This window comes from Pongo abelii, chromosome 13, assembly GCF_028885655.2.
Source record: "Pongo abelii isolate AG06213 chromosome 13, NHGRI_mPonAbe1-v2.0_pri, whole genome shotgun sequence".
Classification (NCBI taxonomy): domain Eukaryota; kingdom Metazoa; phylum Chordata; class Mammalia; order Primates; family Hominidae; genus Pongo; species Pongo abelii.
The window spans coordinates 21184726-21202141 of NC_071998.2; the positions used below are offsets into that span (position 1 = coordinate 21184726).

General features: G+C 42.2%; 1 protein-coding gene across 11 annotated transcripts in view; it reads right to left on the reverse strand.

The window, feature by feature from the left end:
- Positions 1-17416, reverse strand: part of MELK (maternal embryonic leucine zipper kinase) — a 99069-nt gene that overhangs the window by 18295 nt on the left and 63358 nt on the right. For 9 of the 11 annotated variants that reach the window (XM_009244268.4, XM_054519699.2, XM_024252610.3 and 6 more), the window contains 2 exons: positions 13231-13317; positions 4132-4263 (listed from right to left, as the gene is read on the reverse strand). In XM_009244268.4, coding sequence (XP_009242543.3) covers positions 4132-4263; positions 13231-13317 — 219 coding nt within the window. The remainder of the gene's footprint in view (positions 1-4131; positions 4264-13230; positions 13318-17416) is intronic. The other 2 variants (XM_054519700.2, XM_063714146.1) reach the window with 1 other exon arrangement.

Below are 17416 nucleotides of genomic sequence, written 5' to 3' on the forward strand. Positions count from 1 at the left end.
TCCTTCCTTTTCCCTCAATATATTGTTAATCTAGCCAAGCAATTTTACTTGAATTTCTTATATCTCATCCTTTTTTTCCCAAAGTCTCACTGCCACTATCCTAGATCAAGGACAAATCTTCTCATACCTAGACTATTCAAACAGACAATATTGTCTCTACCACTAATCTTTCCACTGTCTCAACCAAGGATGACAGAGTTCTCCAGGATTACCAATTACCGTCATTTGGAACTGGACGCATGGAGAGCTAGGCTGAGAAAAATCCTAAAGCTAAGTCTAGGCTTGGTGGGGAGAAGTACAGTGCTGTACGAATGACGGCTGTCATGGGTACTTCGGTAGGGACTAATAGCACACATATCACCCCTGACTGAACAATTGTATACACCACTGGATGAATTTTTCAAAATCATGTTCATGTCTCTCTCTCTTGCTCACAAATTAATGGCTCCTCATTAACTATTGAACAAAGTCGAAAATTCTGATGTGCATTTTCAGGTTCTCTACTGTCTGGCTCTTGTCCACCCTTCCAGCTCACTTGCGCTCTCTCTCTCTCTCTTCCCCTACTTGAAGTCTTCTTTTTTAACACAAGTCCAGCCACTGTCAACAGAATACATCAAGCAAAATTAGGTGCCCCTGCTTTTGCTGATTCCATTTATCGTGCCCTGAATGTTGTGCCACTTCTTTTCCATCTTTCTAACCTCGACTGTTGGTCCAGTTTGGATCCCATGGTGATCATTCCTGTCCTCTAAAGCTCCCCAGGACACCTCTGGCCACTTCTCTGGCCCCCATCATCTACTATGATGCAGTATTATCTATGTATATATATGTCTTGCCTCAACTTGACTCTTAGAGAATAAGTATCATACTTTACACAGATTTGTTTCCCAGCAGCCTAGCATGGGGCCTGAAAATGCTAATGACACTGATGATGATGTGGTTATTTCTGATTCTTGGATCAGTCTGTACTGCTGTTTCACTGAAAGGGCCACCTATTGATTGACTGATCGATCAGGATTACTTACTTTCTTATAAACAACACCCCAGAGAAAAGGGATAATTCTATCAAGGGGAAGAACAGTACAACCAGACTATGTGACTTGCTTCATGTCTCAATAATCTGCATAAAGATTAGAAGCGAACCCAAAATTTGATTTCTATTTCATTTGTCATTAAAATGTCTCTTGATCTGTCATAAAACTGATTCAATAATATGACTTTGCAAATAATTAAATTATTAGGTAAATGTTCATTATGTAGTAGATGGAAGATAAGAGTAAATATCTTTCCAGGTCTTTTCCACTTACAACTCATATAAGCAGATCAATTGAGACCAGGCCAATTCAGATATAAGAAAATCCAAGCAGAGCGTGGTGGTTCACGCTTGTATTCCCAGCACTTTGGGAGGCTGAGGCAGATGGATCATCTGAGGTCTGGAGTTCGAGACTAGCCTGACCAACATGGTGAAATCCCATCTCTACTAAAAATACAAAAATTAGACGGGTGTGGTGGCACACACCTGTAATCCCAGCTACTCGGGAGGATGAGGCAGGAGAATCACTTGAACCCAGGAGGCGGAGGTTGCAGTGAGCCAAGACCACACTACTGCACTCCAGCCTGGGCAACAGAGCGAGACTCTGTTTCAAAAAAAAAAAAAAAAAAAGACAATCCAATGTCTCAGGAAAATGTCTCAGGCCCCTTAACTGAGGTGTCGTAAATTTTAAAATTTAGTGAAAGTGATTTTTCTAAGCATAGAGGTATAGGTATCTAATAGCTTTCTCCAATTACCTTGAGCAGATGCAAAATTCAGGGTTTTGCATTTTCCTGGACCCAAATGTGTTACTTGCACCTGAAAGTTTAAAGGCTTTGGCAGTGTGGGTGGGATGTGGGATTGGCTGATTCAAGGAGCCCATGTGCAAAAGAGCTGCCTAGGCACAGAATATTTACCAGCCACTAAAACTCCCCAACAACAGACTAGAAAACCATGCAGGAATAAGATTATCTCCCTTCAGAGATTTCCTTACACAACAGTCAGTGTACTGACCAACTAGGGAGGGAAAAAGAGGGGCAGATTAGGTCGGGCAGTGACATAAGACCCACTATACCTGTAGCACATGACTGATGAGTACCAAAAGGAGATCTAAATGAGATAGATATTAAAGGAATTTGAGGGAGGGGGAATTCAACAAAAGATCATAAAAGAGGTGGCATTTTAACATTTTTTGTTTTTTTTTCACAGTTTTGAGGCCTATAAAGGGGAAAAAAAAAACTTTCATCCACACAGTCAATTGTGTTATCTTGGATTTCATAAACAGGGCCAACCAACTACCTTTCTCTGAGGATGAGGTAGAATTTCCTAGTGCTAAGATTATTTACATTGCAACCCGAATTAATCTGAGGGAAGATGACATTACAAAGTTCCATACCCATCTGGCAAAGTATTTGGATAGCTGAATTTTAAGCCATGGGAAATACAAAGAATCACACAAAACAAGGACTAACACAGCATTTAGGATTTAGGAATGACACGGTGCCTCTATGTATGTAAGCTTCTTCACCATTTTAAATGTCCATGACAGGCCAGGTGCAGTCACTCACGCCAATAATCCTAGCACTTTGGGAGGCAAAGGAGGGAGGATTGCTTGAGCCCAGGTGTCCAATACCAGCCTGGGCAACATAGCTGGACTCCATTTCTATAAAAAATTAAAAATTAGCCAGGCGTGGTGGCACATGCCTGTAGTCCCAGCTACTAGGGAGGCTGAGGCAGGAGGATCGCTTGAGCCTGGAAGGTTGAGGCTGCAGTGAGCCATGATCACACCACTGTACTCCAGCCAGGACAACAAAGCAAGACTTTGTTTCAAAAAATAAAACAAAAAAATTTTTTAAAGTCCGTGACAAAACTGAGACAAAGACAGCAAAGTAGAGAAAAATAATTTGGTTATAACAAACACTAATCAACATGCTCCATTTCAGTATGCAACTTTTAAAAGAAACAAAAACCTAAACCCTTAACATAAATAACAAAATATTTACCAAAATATTTCATGTCATATAAAGTATTATATATTCGGTATCACAGATCTTATTCCCAACAATTTTTTTGTTCTCTGCAATTCAATAATGTGTCCTTTAAAAGTACTTGAATGCATGTAAAAGCACACTTTAAAAAAAAGACTGGAAAGACACAATAAATATTAACTACATCCTCCACAGGTAGTTGGTTTATAGGTAAATTCTATTTTCCTTTTAGCTCATCTGTGGCTTAAACATTTTCTTTTTTTCTTTTTTGAGACAGAGTCTTGCTCTGTCGCCCAGGCTGGAGTGCAATGGTACGATCTCAGCTCACTACAACCTCCGCCTCTCGGGTTCAAGCGATTCTCCTGCCTCATCCTCCCAAGTAGGTGGGACTACAGGTGCTCACCACCACGCCCGGCTAATTTTTGTATTTTTAGTACAGACGGGGTTTCACCATATTGGCCAGGCTGGTCTCGAACTCCTGACCTTGTGATCCACCTGCCTTGGCCTCCCAAAGTGCTGGGATTACAGGCGTGAGCCACCACGCCCAGCCTGGCTTAAACATTTTCCATAGCCATCAGGAATTGCTATTATGAAAAAAAAGGAGTCGGGGGAGGAGGTTTGTAAAATGCCATGTTAACATTCAGAATTTTAGAGGCCGGGCACGGTGGCTCATGCCTATAATCCCAGCACTTTGGGAGGCCGAGGCAGGCTGATCACTTGAGGTCAGGAGTTTGAGACCAGCCTGGCCAAAATGGCGAAACCCCGTCTCTACTAAAAATACAAAAATTAGCCAGATGTAGTGATGCACACCTGTAATTCCAGTTACTCGGGAGGCTGAGGCACAAGAATCACTTGAATCCAGGAGGCAGAGGTTGCAGTGAGCTGAGGTCACGCCACTGCACTCCAGCCTGGATGACAGAGTGAGACTCTGTCTCAAAAAAAAAAAAAAAAATTAGAGTTCAACTTCAGAACTTCCCATTTTTCTCATCAAAAATATTGAAATCATAAAACATCTTGCCTCTGACTCCTTGACACCAGGAAGTTTACCTTCCAGTGGTATATGCGCTCAGGAACAGGGAGGGCACGTGGCAAGACACAACAGGCTGTAACACTTACCTTGATGTCTGTGAATGGGGTAGCACTGGCTTGTCCACAGGAGAAAGAAGAAAGCCTTAAACGAACTGGTTTTCCCCGAGCCTTCTTGGCTAGAAGCAGAAGATAGGTAGCTGTGAGGTGATCATACTGCCACTAAAGGAAAAGAAAATCAAGTTGGTTAGAAGACCACTTGTTTGTGGAAATGATGTTCTATCTTTAATTAATTTTTTTCTTCAGTGTAACATTCAGAACTTTAAAAGTCAATAGGTTTACACAGCACATGATGAAAAACAGCAACCATTGCACAACACCTCCACACACATACAATTTCCTCTCCCACTAAGGAACAACTTTTAAACACTTAGCTATTTCTTCTGCTATTAATTCTGTATTTCCAAACTAAATGCTTACATGGCTTAAAATTTTTTTCAGCTTCAGATAACATGTATAAATTTCCTAGTATGAGAAATATGAATTTAGCTCTACTACAACTCCCTTCCTTTCCCACACATCTCCTCCCTGTTTCCTCCTACTATAATTTTATCACAATGTTTAGCTAAGTTAATATTTGCATTATTATGATTATGTAAATAGCATTCACAACTAAGTAGGGATAATGTTCAAAATATTTAATTGTTACCCTGACATCAACCATCAAAATAGAGGCCAAGAGGTCAATAGGGTCCTGGGAGATGCCTGCCTTTCCAATTACTAATCTTTTAATTGTGAGAAGAGGGGAGGGAGTAGTGTCCAGGGTGTCAAAGGGAAGTAACAGGGCAACATGGAGGGCACTGGAGATAGTGGTTATTTACCAGTCAGTATATAAATACACTCATATTTTAACAACCAATGTGGTCATGCTGGCTGAATATCAGCTCTGCAGCTAAACCACACAGGGTGCTATTCTTGCATTTCCATTTTTTCATACCTTTGTTTTTCCTGAAGATAAAAATAAAAGAGTCAGTTATTCCTTACAAATTGAACTCCACCCTTTCCAACACTTTACCTCCTCTCAACATGTTTACACACATCTGCTAACTGCTTCCCCACTTAGAGAGATTCCACCTGATGTCTGCATCCTCTGCTCCACTCTGGACCGGCTTTTCAGCCAGCTACTCAATTGTCAGTCTAGGGATTCCTTTCCCCTCTATCTTACAATGTAGCCCCAGTTTCCCAGATCCTAAGTACTCTTCTTTCTTGGTTTAATCTCTCATTTTTCTGGAACACATCCTCCAGTGACTTCCTGAGGGCACATGCATGGGGGGTAAATTTTTTGAGATCTTGCATATCTGATAAATGACTGTATTCTATCTTCACACTTGATTCCGATTTGGTTAAGCAGAAAATTCTGGGTTGATAATAATCTTTGCAGTTTTGATGGTAGTATACTCTTCTTCATTCTAGTACAGCTACTGAAAAACCTATAGTCATTTAGGTTTTGATTCTCCAGCCTTTGTGTATGAACTTTCATTTTTATCTTTGAAAACTTCCTGAATCTTATTATTTTCCTCCAGTTTTCTGAAATTCCACTAAAACAGGCCTTGGTGTGAATCTGTTCTCATCTACTGTTTTATCCCATGTTAGGCCTCTTCATTCTTGAAAACTCATATTCTTCGGTTCTGGAATATTTCTCTTTTTTGTTTTTAACTTTAAATTTTTTTTTAATTTTTAATAAAATAGAGGCCGGGCGCGGTGGCTCATGCCTGTAATCCCAGCACTTTGGGAGGCTGAGGCAGGTGGATCACGAGGTCAGGAGATCGAGACCATCCTGGCTAACACGGTGAAAACCTGTCTCTACTAAAAATACAAAAAATTAGCTGGGCGCGGTGGCCAGCGCCTGTAGTCCGAGCTACTCGGGAGGCTGAGGCAGGAGAATGGCGTGAACCTGGGAGGCGGAGCTTGCAGTGAGCAGAGATCACGCCACTGCACTCCAGCCTGGGCGACAGAGCGAGACTCTGTCTCAAAAATAAATAAATAAATAAATAAATAAAATAGAGATAGGGTCTCACTATGTTGCCCAGGCTGATCTTGAACTCCTGGCTTCAACCAATCCTCCCATCTTGGCCTCTCAGTTTTAAAATTACAGGCGTGAGCCACAGTGCCCAGCCTGGAATATTTCTTCTTGTATTATTTTTCCTTTTTTTGAGATAGAGTCTCGCTCTATCGCCCAGGCTGGAGTGCAATGGTGCAATCTCGGCTCACTACAACCTCTGCCTCCTGGGTTCAAGCGATCCTCTCGCCGCAGGGTCCTGAGTACCCGGGATTACAGGCACCCGCCACCACGCCTGGCTAATTTTTGTATTTTTAGTAGAGATGAGGTTTTACCATGTTGGCCAGGCTGGTCTCGAACTCCTGGTCTCAAGTGATCCACCTGCCGCCTCAGCCTCCCAAAGTGCTGGGTTTACAGGCGTAAGCCACCATGCCCAGCTGTTCTACTTTGCTCTGTCACCCAGGCTGGAGTGCAGTGGTGCGATCTCAGCTCACTGCAAGCTCCGCCTCCCGGGTTCACGCCATTCTCCTGTCTCAGCCTCCCGAGTAGCTGGGACTACAGGCGCCCGCCACCACACCCGGCTAATTTTTTTGTATTTTTAGTAAAGACGGGGTTTCACCGTGCTAGCCAGGATGATCTCAATCTCCTGACCTCATGATGTGCCCGCGTCGGCCTCCCAAAGTGCTGGGATTCCAGGCGTGAGCCATCGCACCTGGCCCAACAGGTTCTACTTTTAAAAGATTTCAAATGAATTTCATTTTCAAACACTTTTACTGAGCTTTTAATTTCTGTGGTCATATTTCAGATTTTCAAGAGCTATCTCTTGGAATGTTCATTTTTATTCATCTTATTCCTATGTCAAGAATGAAAATCACTTCTCTTACTTGAGAATATTAATTAGCAGTTTTTAGCCATTTTCTCCCGCTCCCTGCATATCTGGGTTTTTTTTCTCAGTATCTACTTTTTCTTCTTTCCTCTCCCCACCTTACTCCATTTGTTTTGATCTCCGACTTTCATGTTAGAAGTCTTCCTCAAATTTCTAGTGATTTTTGGTTGTCTGTTTCTACTTAAAAGTGAAGAATTATGTTACACAGCTGATTAGAGGTTCTATGTGTATGACGGGGCTGCTCAATACCTTGAAGGCTCCTCTCTAAGATGAACAGACAGGAACCTGAACTCCCAACCACTAATATAGTAGGACATTTATCTTAGCTTTTCCCTGGAGATAAATCTTCCAATATTTTCCCAACCATCACTGCAAATAGGATACAAATCCTGGTTTCAGCATTCTCAAAGTTGAATAGGGAAGGGAATTCGAGATGGTGGTTCACTGTTCAATATGAAGACTTTGTGCATCCATTTCAGAATGGTTCATCATCTGCATCTGAGCTGTATTTGGTACAAGAATGCCTTGTGACCTCGTCTTCTGCAGCGATGGGGAAGAGGAGGCTGTTATGCAGCACAGGTAGAGAAAGGAATCTAGGGTTCTAACTGCTTCTAATACAGGCTTTCACCCATCTTCCTGATTTTCCTCTTCACTTCCCTGACTTCAGAGGCTCCTGGTACCTCTGATTCCTGAGCCTTTCTGGAGCTCTCACCAGTTTGCTTGACGTCTTTCTCACTGCAAGCACTTAGCTTTCAGCTTTCTGCAAAATGTTCTGACAACTACCACTTATACCACTTATCTATATCTTCCAAACTTCTAATGACATCCCTTTGTCTCCCCTTTTATTCTGTTTGTAAATGTTTTGCCTTTTTATCCCTTTTTGTTAAGGTTTCAGGAAGTGTTCGATGTAAACTTAGCTGTTCAATCCACTATGTTTAATGGAAAGTTTCTAAATAATGTACTGAGAAAACTATGGGGCTATCTGCCCTACAAAAGTGTTAACTTTTAACAGTACGGAATAGTCTTTCATGCTATGTAGCCCCCTCACAAAGTACATGACTCAAAAGTCAACTACCAACTCTGTTTTTAGTAATGAATTTTATTAGTTAATAACTTAGATGGCCACGATCATAGTATATGCTTTGAAATTTGCATAATGGCCCAATCAATCTAGTAGGGGAAGCATAAAATACTGTCATAAATTATGAAATGTTGCCTTTAATCCAAACAGGGTGAGGCAAAGAAAGGACAGTAAGGCTTCATGGCCAGGCACAGTGGCTCATACATGTTTTAATCCTAGCACTTTGGGAGGCTGAGGCTGGTGGGTCACTTGAGGTTAGGAGATCAAGACCAGCCCGGCCAACATGGTGAAACCCTGTCTCTACAAAAAATACAAAAATTAGCTGGGTGTGGTGGCAGGCGCCTGTAATCCCAGCTATATGGGAGGCTGAGGCAGGAGAATCGCTTGAACTCGGGAGGCAGAGGTTGCAGGGAGCGGAGATTGTGCTGCTGCACTCCAGCTTGGCAACAAAGGGAGACTCCATCTCAAAAAAAAAAAAAAGAAAAGAAAAGAAAAGAAAAGAAGAAGAGGCTTCATGGAGAAGGTGTCTGGGAAACCATGGTGGGGTGGAAAATATATACTTATAATCACTCTCCACTTTCCAAAAACTACATTAAAGACTTTTTCCCACCCCACATCTATGATAGCCCCATGTACGATAGCCACCTTTTTGAAAGAGATGTCATAAACTGACTAGAGACAATGGCTAAGAAACAAGTTGCCACTTTCTTATCAATGATGGCATGGCATAACCCAAGCATTGTAAACAATTCCTGGATAGTGCTAAGAGTTTTAGATGGAGTTTCCTAAACATGCCTAGGATTTCTACAACCATCCTCTAAACCCTCCTTTTCCCTATGCAAAAAAAGCTCTTTTTCATAACTTTCTGGCCAGTGCCACTGTATACTTCTCATTATAAGATGCACAGGAGAGTTCTGTGTTCAATAACAGATAAATCAACAGATTAGTTATGCTGTCAGGTGATGTCAATCCACAAGTCTAAGACAAAGGTTTCCCTTATCTTTTAGGCAATTCCCTCTTTTGAAAGTCAAATGTCTGAAAGTAAAGTGATAGGGTTACCTATGAGAAAGTTCCATTTCTAGAAAACTAAGAACATTCTTAAATCCCCAGTTAAATGTTAAAGAAGTGTCCTGGCACCTGGGTTGAGGAGAGGCAGCTACTAGTGCACAGGGGTACAGACATGGAGGAGTGGCCCCTACCCTTCCTGAGACCCTCCTCCTGAGGCCTTCAGTCTTTACACACATGGGTGTTTACATCACAGGAGTGGGGAAAATGGATCTGTCCTGGACTGAACAGGTTCTCGAACACACATGTGACCCTTAGTGAAGGTCCCCTAGCAGAGGACTGGCTGCTGCCACAATCCAGAGCCACTCAGGGCTGGAGGAACAGGGAGACAGTAAGGAAAGTACTGTTGGGAATCTCAAAAGGAATACAATGAGATCACTCAAAATCATGAGACATAGGAGGCTCACCGCTGCATAGAAAAAGCAGTTCCAGAGTGCTCCTGTATATAATATAAAAGTAGGAGTTCTTACGAGTTGAATGTTTGAGAATAATATTGTTTCTCTCTCTCTCTCTGCACAAAGATCAGCAGCACCATACCAGCATATGGATCACACAGAACTACTCTCTCTCTGTCCTGTCTAATCAGCCCCAAAAGTGAAGGCAGAGCTCTCAGGATGTCACAGAAAAACACAGCAGACCCTGGCTAATCTCAAACCTGGTTTTCCTGAGGCTCTTCAAATTGGAAAGTATGTAGAGCCAGCATGAATTCTCTGAGCTACCCAGACAAGGGTTTCTCAACCTTGGCACTATTGACATCTGACCTGGATAACTGTTTGTTGTGAGGGGCTCTTCTGTGCATTGAAGGATGTTTGGTAGCATCCCTGGCCTCTACCCACTAGATGGCATTAGTACACATACACAAACCCCAGTTATGACAACCAAAAACGTCTCTAGTCACTGCCAAATGCCCGACTGCCAAAATCACTCCTGGTTGAGAACTGACCTAGACCAACACTTCTGAAGCTTTACTAACCATATGAACCACTTGGAGATTTGACACAGATTCCAATTCAGTAGGTCTGAGGTGAGGCCTGAGATTCTTCACAGCTAATAAGCACCTAGATGCTGATGCTGCTGGTCCTAGACCACACTTTGAACAGCAAGAATCTAGAGCACTGCTTCTTGACTCTGGCTGCATACCACCATCAGCTGGGAAGATTTAAAAACATTCTGATGCCTTGGCCATACCCCAGACCAACTGAATCATCATCTATGGGGTTGAGACCTAAACATCAGAATTAAAGTTCCCAAGAAATGCCACTATACAGCCAAGGTGAGAATCTCTCATCTAGAGTGAGTAGCCTATATCCTACTCATCCCTGGGACTCAACGAGGTATGAACAGGGATTTAAGAATGAGAAAAGAGTACAAAGGAAGAAAAACTATTACTTTCCTCACTACATTCTTGATGTTGGTCATGCTTAAATTTCAGAATAACTGAGAAGATCTTTAGAGAGCTGTAACACCAGGAAACAACCTCTACTATGCTTTGTTATGTTTTATGCACCAGAAGGAAAGCAAATAATTTGTATTTCCATTTCTTTTTTTTTTTTTTTTTTGAGACAAGATAGTCTAGCTCTGTCGCCCAGGCTGGAGTGCAGTGGCACGATCTCGGCTCACTGCAAGCTCTGCCTCCCGGGTTCACGCCATTCTCCTGCCTCAGCCTCCCGAGTAGCTGGGACTACAGGCACCCACACCACGCCGGGCTAATTTTTTGTATTTTTAGTAGAGATGGGGTTTCACCGTGTTAACCAGGATGGTCTCGATCTCCTGGCCTCGTGATCTGCCCGCCTCGGCCTCCCAAAGTGCTGGGATTACAGGCGTGAGCCACCGCGCCTGGCCTCCATTTCACTTTTAAGTCTGAAAATTATAGGTAGAGGCGTCATAAAAGATATCATTTTAAAGACTTTTTTTCAATGATTATTGAAACTCTAAGTATGTTACTTTTTTTTTTTTTTTGAGACAGAGTCTCACTCTGTCACCAGGCTGGAGTGCAGTGGTATGATCTTGGCTCACTGCAACCTCCGCCTCCCAGGTTCAAGCCATTCTCCTGCCTCAGCTTCCCGAGTAGCTGGGATTACAGGCGCGCGCCACCACACCCGGCTAATTTTTGTATTTTTGGTAGAAACAGGGTTTCACCATGTTGGCCTTGATCTCCTGACCTCATGATCTACCCGCCTCGGACTCCCAAAGTGCTGACATTACAGGCATGAGCCACCGCGCCCGGCTTAAGTATGTTACTTTTAAGATTCAGATTTTTAAAGTTTGTGGATCTCATACCAATTTGTCCTGGATAAAATGACATGCTATCTGGGATTTACTTGGAAATATCCCAGCTGGAAAGGGAAGAAGGGAGAAAGTGGTAGGATATAGATTAAATTGGCAAAATGTTATTAACTATTGAAACTGAATGATGAGAACATGGAAACTCAGTGTTGTTATACTATTCTCTCTACTTTGGTGGGTAAATTTTTCTATAATAACATTTTTCAAAATTTCTGTATCTAAAGTATAGTCTTCCATTCAAGATTATCCCAAAGAAAATGTCCTACAATTTATTTTTTTAGGTTGCTTAAATGGAAACTTCAAATTTTCACTAATGAAAGACTGAGGACCATACAAATCTTACAGCAATTCCCAATTCTTATTATTTCCCTAAAGGCATTATCCATGAAAAAGTAAATTACACTACCATTTCCAGATACATTTTGTGTGTCTTTACTTATTATGTCATTCAGAAGAACTCCTTTATATTTTCTCCTTACTGAAAAGAATTGTGCCTTAGCAAAGCTTTGTTTAATTTTTTTAAAAAATTGCTTAAGGACTTCACCTTGCAAGTTAAAGAACAGATAAAGCAAACATAAATCACAGGTGATAGAAGACATAGTACTGGGCCAGGAGCAAAGCGAGGTACAAGTCACCCTTCACATTAGAGACAGCTAAGACTGCCTTGATCTCTTAAAACACACACACACACTAAAACACAGGTATGATCTAGAGATTGAGCATCTGAAAGAGCCAAAATAATCCAACACCAGAAATCATGATAATGCTTTCATGGTATTTGGTCTGTCCGCTTAGGGGTGACTTGATGCTGCTGTTGCTTTCAGGTGAGAAGAAAATTGCTTTGTGTTTACCTCATTTCCACAGCAGAAACTCAGTTGCATGTTAGAGAACTTTAGTCAAAATTAGAACTCTGTCCATTCTTTGTGCACTAGTTTGTTGTTTCTTTTTTTTTTTTTTTTTTGAGATGGAGTCTCACTCTGTCGCCCAGGCTGGAGTGCAGTGGCGTGATCTCGGCTCACTGCAAACTCCACCTCCCGGGTTCACGCCATTCTCCTGCCTCAGCCTCCCAAGTAGCTGAGACTACAGGTGTCCACTACAACGCCCAGCTAATTTTTTGTATTTTTAGTAGAGACGGGGTTTCACTGTGTTAGCCAGGATGGTCTCAATCTCCCGACCTCGTGATTCGCCCGCCTCGGCCTCCCAAAGTGCCGGGATTACAGGCCTGAGCGCCACCGCGCCTGGCCAGTTGTTTCTTAATTATTTTTTCACTGTAATTCTTCTTCATCAATGTTTTAAGTTTGGAGTGTTCATTTTTAAAGAAGATATATAGCACACATCAGGATTGTGTGGAAATCATATGTAAATATTTTTTAAATGCAATATTTGTACCCATAATAAAATCACAGGTCTGAAAATGCTACACTATTTTTCATGTACTGATAAAACAAAGAACAATGAAACAAAAGATACTACTCTCAAGTTGGTGCTGTATTTTTTTTCTTTTTCTTTTTTGAGATGGAGTTTAGCTCTTGTCGCCCAGGCTGGAGTGCAGTGGTGTGATCTCGGCTCACTGCAACCTCTGCCTCCCGGGTTCAAGTGATTCTCATGCCTCAGCCTCCCGAGTAGCTGGGATTACAGACACGCACCACCACACCCGGCTAATTTTTGTATTTTCAGTAGAGACGGGGTTTCACCACATTGGCCAGGCTGGTCTCGAACTCCTGACCTCAAGTGATCCTCCCACCTCGGCCTCCCAAAGTGCTCAGATTACAGGTGTAAGCCACTGCGCCCAGCCCATGCTGTATTTCTTACCAGTGAAACTAAATCCTCCGTTGTTTGCCTGTTGTTTCTGTGATGTACAGAAAGTTCTGTTATGCAATCATCATCGAGGTGAATAAACTACAAAAAAAAATTATGCACTTTATTAACAAAAAATTACAAATATATTCATTGTTTTCACATTTTAAAATCAGTATAATTACTTTATACAATCAAATATCATTATGTAAAACATGAATCTGTCAATTTCTTGGGGAAGAATCAACATTCTCTATAATCTTTTAAGAAGTAAGCATATTCCAGCAAGCATTTCAAGAAGATGAGCTCTTTCCCAGCTCTTTATCTCCATCATCATCTGAGCAACTGTTGTTAAAGTTCTGTTGTACAATGCCGGGCACAGTAGTTCACACCTGTAATCCTAGCATTTTGGGAGGCTGGGGCAGGCAAATCACCCGAGGTCAGGAGTTTGAGACTGGCCTGGCCAGCATGGTGAAACCCCATCTCTACTAAAAATACAAAAATTAGCCAGGCGTGGTGGCGAGCATCTGTAATCCCAGCCACCTGGGAGGCTGTGGCACAAGAATCACTTGAACCCAGGAGGCGGAGGCTGCAGTGAGCTGACACTGTGCCACTGCACTCCAGCTTGGGCAACAGAGCGAGACTGTCTCAAAAAAAAAAAAAAAAGTTCTGTTGTACAGCCCAGGGACTGTATACCCCCCTTCCCCACTGCAAAACCTGCATTGGCATTTTCATCAAAGAGCAGCCACCTAGGCATCTAAAATCAGTGGCTATACAACAGACTGGTAAAAGGGTGATTCAAACTTGTAGAGCACAGGGTACCTCAGGTTATGTTTACGTTTAGCACAATTCAAGGAGCCTTTACGATGGTGCCACAGATGCCACACGATCATTATTTTGCTGAACCACAACTTTAAAAAAGAAAAAGTAAGAGCCTCTACACAAAATTCATTTTGCTTAAGGACAGAAATTATCCAAATAATCCCTACATGATGGTACCTCACTAAAGGTAGGGCTGGAAATGGGTTCTCAGAACCAAGCAAGGATCACTGAGAACAAAAAGGCAGGAATCAGGAATAGTCTGGCCTGGACCTGGAAGGGAGCTCAGAAGATTACATGGGAAGAGAAGCAGAGGAATACAACTTTAAAGTTCATCTTTCCAACATAAGAACTCTCTTAGGCCAGGTGCGGTGGCTCACGCCTGTAATCCCAGCACTTTGGGAGGCCGAGGTGGGTGGATCATCTGAGGTCAGGAGTTCGAGACCAGCCTCATCATGGAGAAACCCCGTCTCTACTAAAAATACAAAATTAGCCAGGCATGGTGGCGCATGCCTGTAATCCTAGCTACTCAGGAGGCTGAGGCAGGAGAATCGCTTGAACCCAGGAGGCGGAGGTTTTGGGGAGCTGAGATCAAGCCATTGCACTCCAGGCTGGGCAACGACAGTGAAACTCCATCTCCAAAAAAAAAAAAATCTCTCTTTATGGCAGCCCAAGTGAGGGATGCTTTACATTCTGCTTAAAGGCCTCCTCTCCAGAGTACACAGAACAGCTGGAATGGTTAGCATCTCCCTCCTGCTGCCTGAGGTCTGTCTCCCTGTGATCTCTGTCCACTGGGAATTGGTACAACCTGACAGCTAACAGGCTTTGGAATTAGACAGACCTTAGTTTTAATTGCAACAGGACTTAATAACCATGTGTCCTTGAACATGACCACACCTCTGAGTCTCAGTTTCATCATCTGTTAGAGAGAGATGGTACGTGCCCTGCAATATATGCAACATAGAGCAAGTGCCTAGTACAACATCTCAACAGAATAGGCCCTCAAAAACTGGTTATTTTCACCAACAGTCATAATTCTATTTCCTCTGTGATAGAAGAGCCTTTCAGAAATTTGCATATTCCCATTATAAGCAAACTTTCCTCTGCAAGTCTTCCGTTTTCTAGTTCCGCCAACCTCCACTTTAATGATTAACTCCCCTTACTATTCTGGCCCTTTCTTTAGATCACACTCCAGGTTGATATTACACATCAAAGTGAGGTATTCAGAACCAAACATAACATGAAAGAGAGGTCTGCCCAGCACAAGGCAGGGCAATATCATGAGCTTCCATTGTTTTGAACATCACACTTGTAACAACAAGCTCAAGAGAAAGTCAGGCTGCCATCATGAAAAGAAACAGTAAAGACAAATTTTTCCCCTCAATTCATATGCTGAAACCTAATCACTAGTGTAATAGTATTAGGAGGTTGGGCCTTTGGGAGGTGAGTAGGTCACAAGTGGGCTCTGCTCATAAATGGGGTTATTACACTTATAAAAGAGGCCCCAGGCCAAAGTACAATGGCTCATGCCTGTAATCCCAGGGCTTTGGGAGGCTGAGGTGGGAGGATCACTTGAAGCCAGGAGTTGGAGACTGGCCTGGGCAATACAGCAAGACCCCATTACTACAAAAAAAAATATTCAAAAATTAGCCAGGTGCAGTGGCTCGCATGCGTAGTCCTAGCTACTCAGGAGGCTGAGGTGGGAGGACCACTTGAGCCCAAGAGTTCAAGGTTACAGTAAGGTATGATCAAGCCACTGCACTCCAGCCTGGGTGAAAGAATGAGACCCTATCTCTTTAAAAAAGAAAAAGAAAAAGAAAAGAAAAGAAAGAAAAGAGGCTCCAGAGGCCTCTCCCCTTTCTCCCCTTCCACCATGTGAGGACACAGCAAGAAAGAGCCATTCTATGAACCAGAAAGCGGGCCCTCATCAAACACCAAATCTGCTGGTGCCTTGATCTTTTTTTTCTTTATTTTTACTCTCCAGAGTAAAAATAACTGCAAGAAATAAATTTCTGTTCTCTCTAAGCCACTCAATTTATGGTATTTTGTCACAGCAGCTCAAACAGACTGAGACAGCCTTGCATTATTGACTGATATAAGCACAACCTCATGGGTTACAAAGTAGAGACCACAAAGGTTTATACTAGTGGTACTGTGAAAGTCCAAAGTACTAAGAATAAGTTTTCATTGTGCTGCTTTGACTATGACTGCTCCTAGAATTGTAGATTCCACCTCAAGATGGTCTCAACCTCAGAAGCCTAGACACCTTAATACCTGGTATCCTCTTGTTGATGTCAACACTGCTCAAGCAAGAAAATAAATTTTTGAGGTTCCCTCCATCATCTTAAGTTTAAAAAAAAAAGTTTTTTTAACTGTAAAAGAACCCCTCTCTCCTGCAGCCTCCGCCTTTACCACAAGGCATATGTGTGAGAAAGGCAGGAGGAGATGGAAGAAGGAGGTTCTACCATCTCTGCTGGGCTCCTGAACTGGAAACAATGAAATGAGTGGGGTTTAGAAAAGATACCAAGGGTCTAAAAAACATGATTAATCTCAAGCTCTGTTTTCCAAAGAGGATCAATACTTAAAGCACTCTGAATTCTCAGCCACACATACTCAAATTAAGTACAAAACTGCATACCAAAAGCTAGCCAATTATTTTGGATTATCCGTGCCTACTACATTTCCTGTTCACTAGGGCAGAAAATGGAACTGACTATAATTTCTATTTGATACAATACTTGGGTACCAGAACTATGTATGAAAATGGGAGGAGATCATGCATAGAGTTACAGAACAGACAGCGTCTATACCTTAAATATTCAAGGAAATCTGAATTTTTTTTAATAGTTCACTCTTGATGAAACACAATACTGAAAGAGAAAAGCAAATCCTTCAAAAAGCAACAACAATCCATTATGCCTCTCCCGTATATAATTCATTTGATCCTGTAACAGCTCTGCAAGGCAGGCAAAAGAGATAAATGATACGACATGTTAAGGTACTCTATAAATGGCAAAACATGACCCAAACATACACAGATTGACATTAGAATACCCATATTAGAGGGATAAAATGAAGACTCAGAAAAGTTACTGTGATCTGCCTAAGACTGGCATTTTTCATTCCTAGCCCCAGGTTTTCCTACCATAACACAATGCCACCTCTCCATCACTCTGCTCCAGTAGCTACTTCAACAGAAACCAGATAAGCAATGCTTGCCACAAAGGCTGCAAATACACAGGACGTGGGCCCTGAGCTTGAATCAGCTAGCCTATCAGATCCATTCCATTCCAGAACCCTTTGGTATGGGTTTAAAGCCTGGTTCTACACTTACTCGTTGTTTGACCATGGGCAAGTCACTTAATGATTCTGTGTCTCAGAT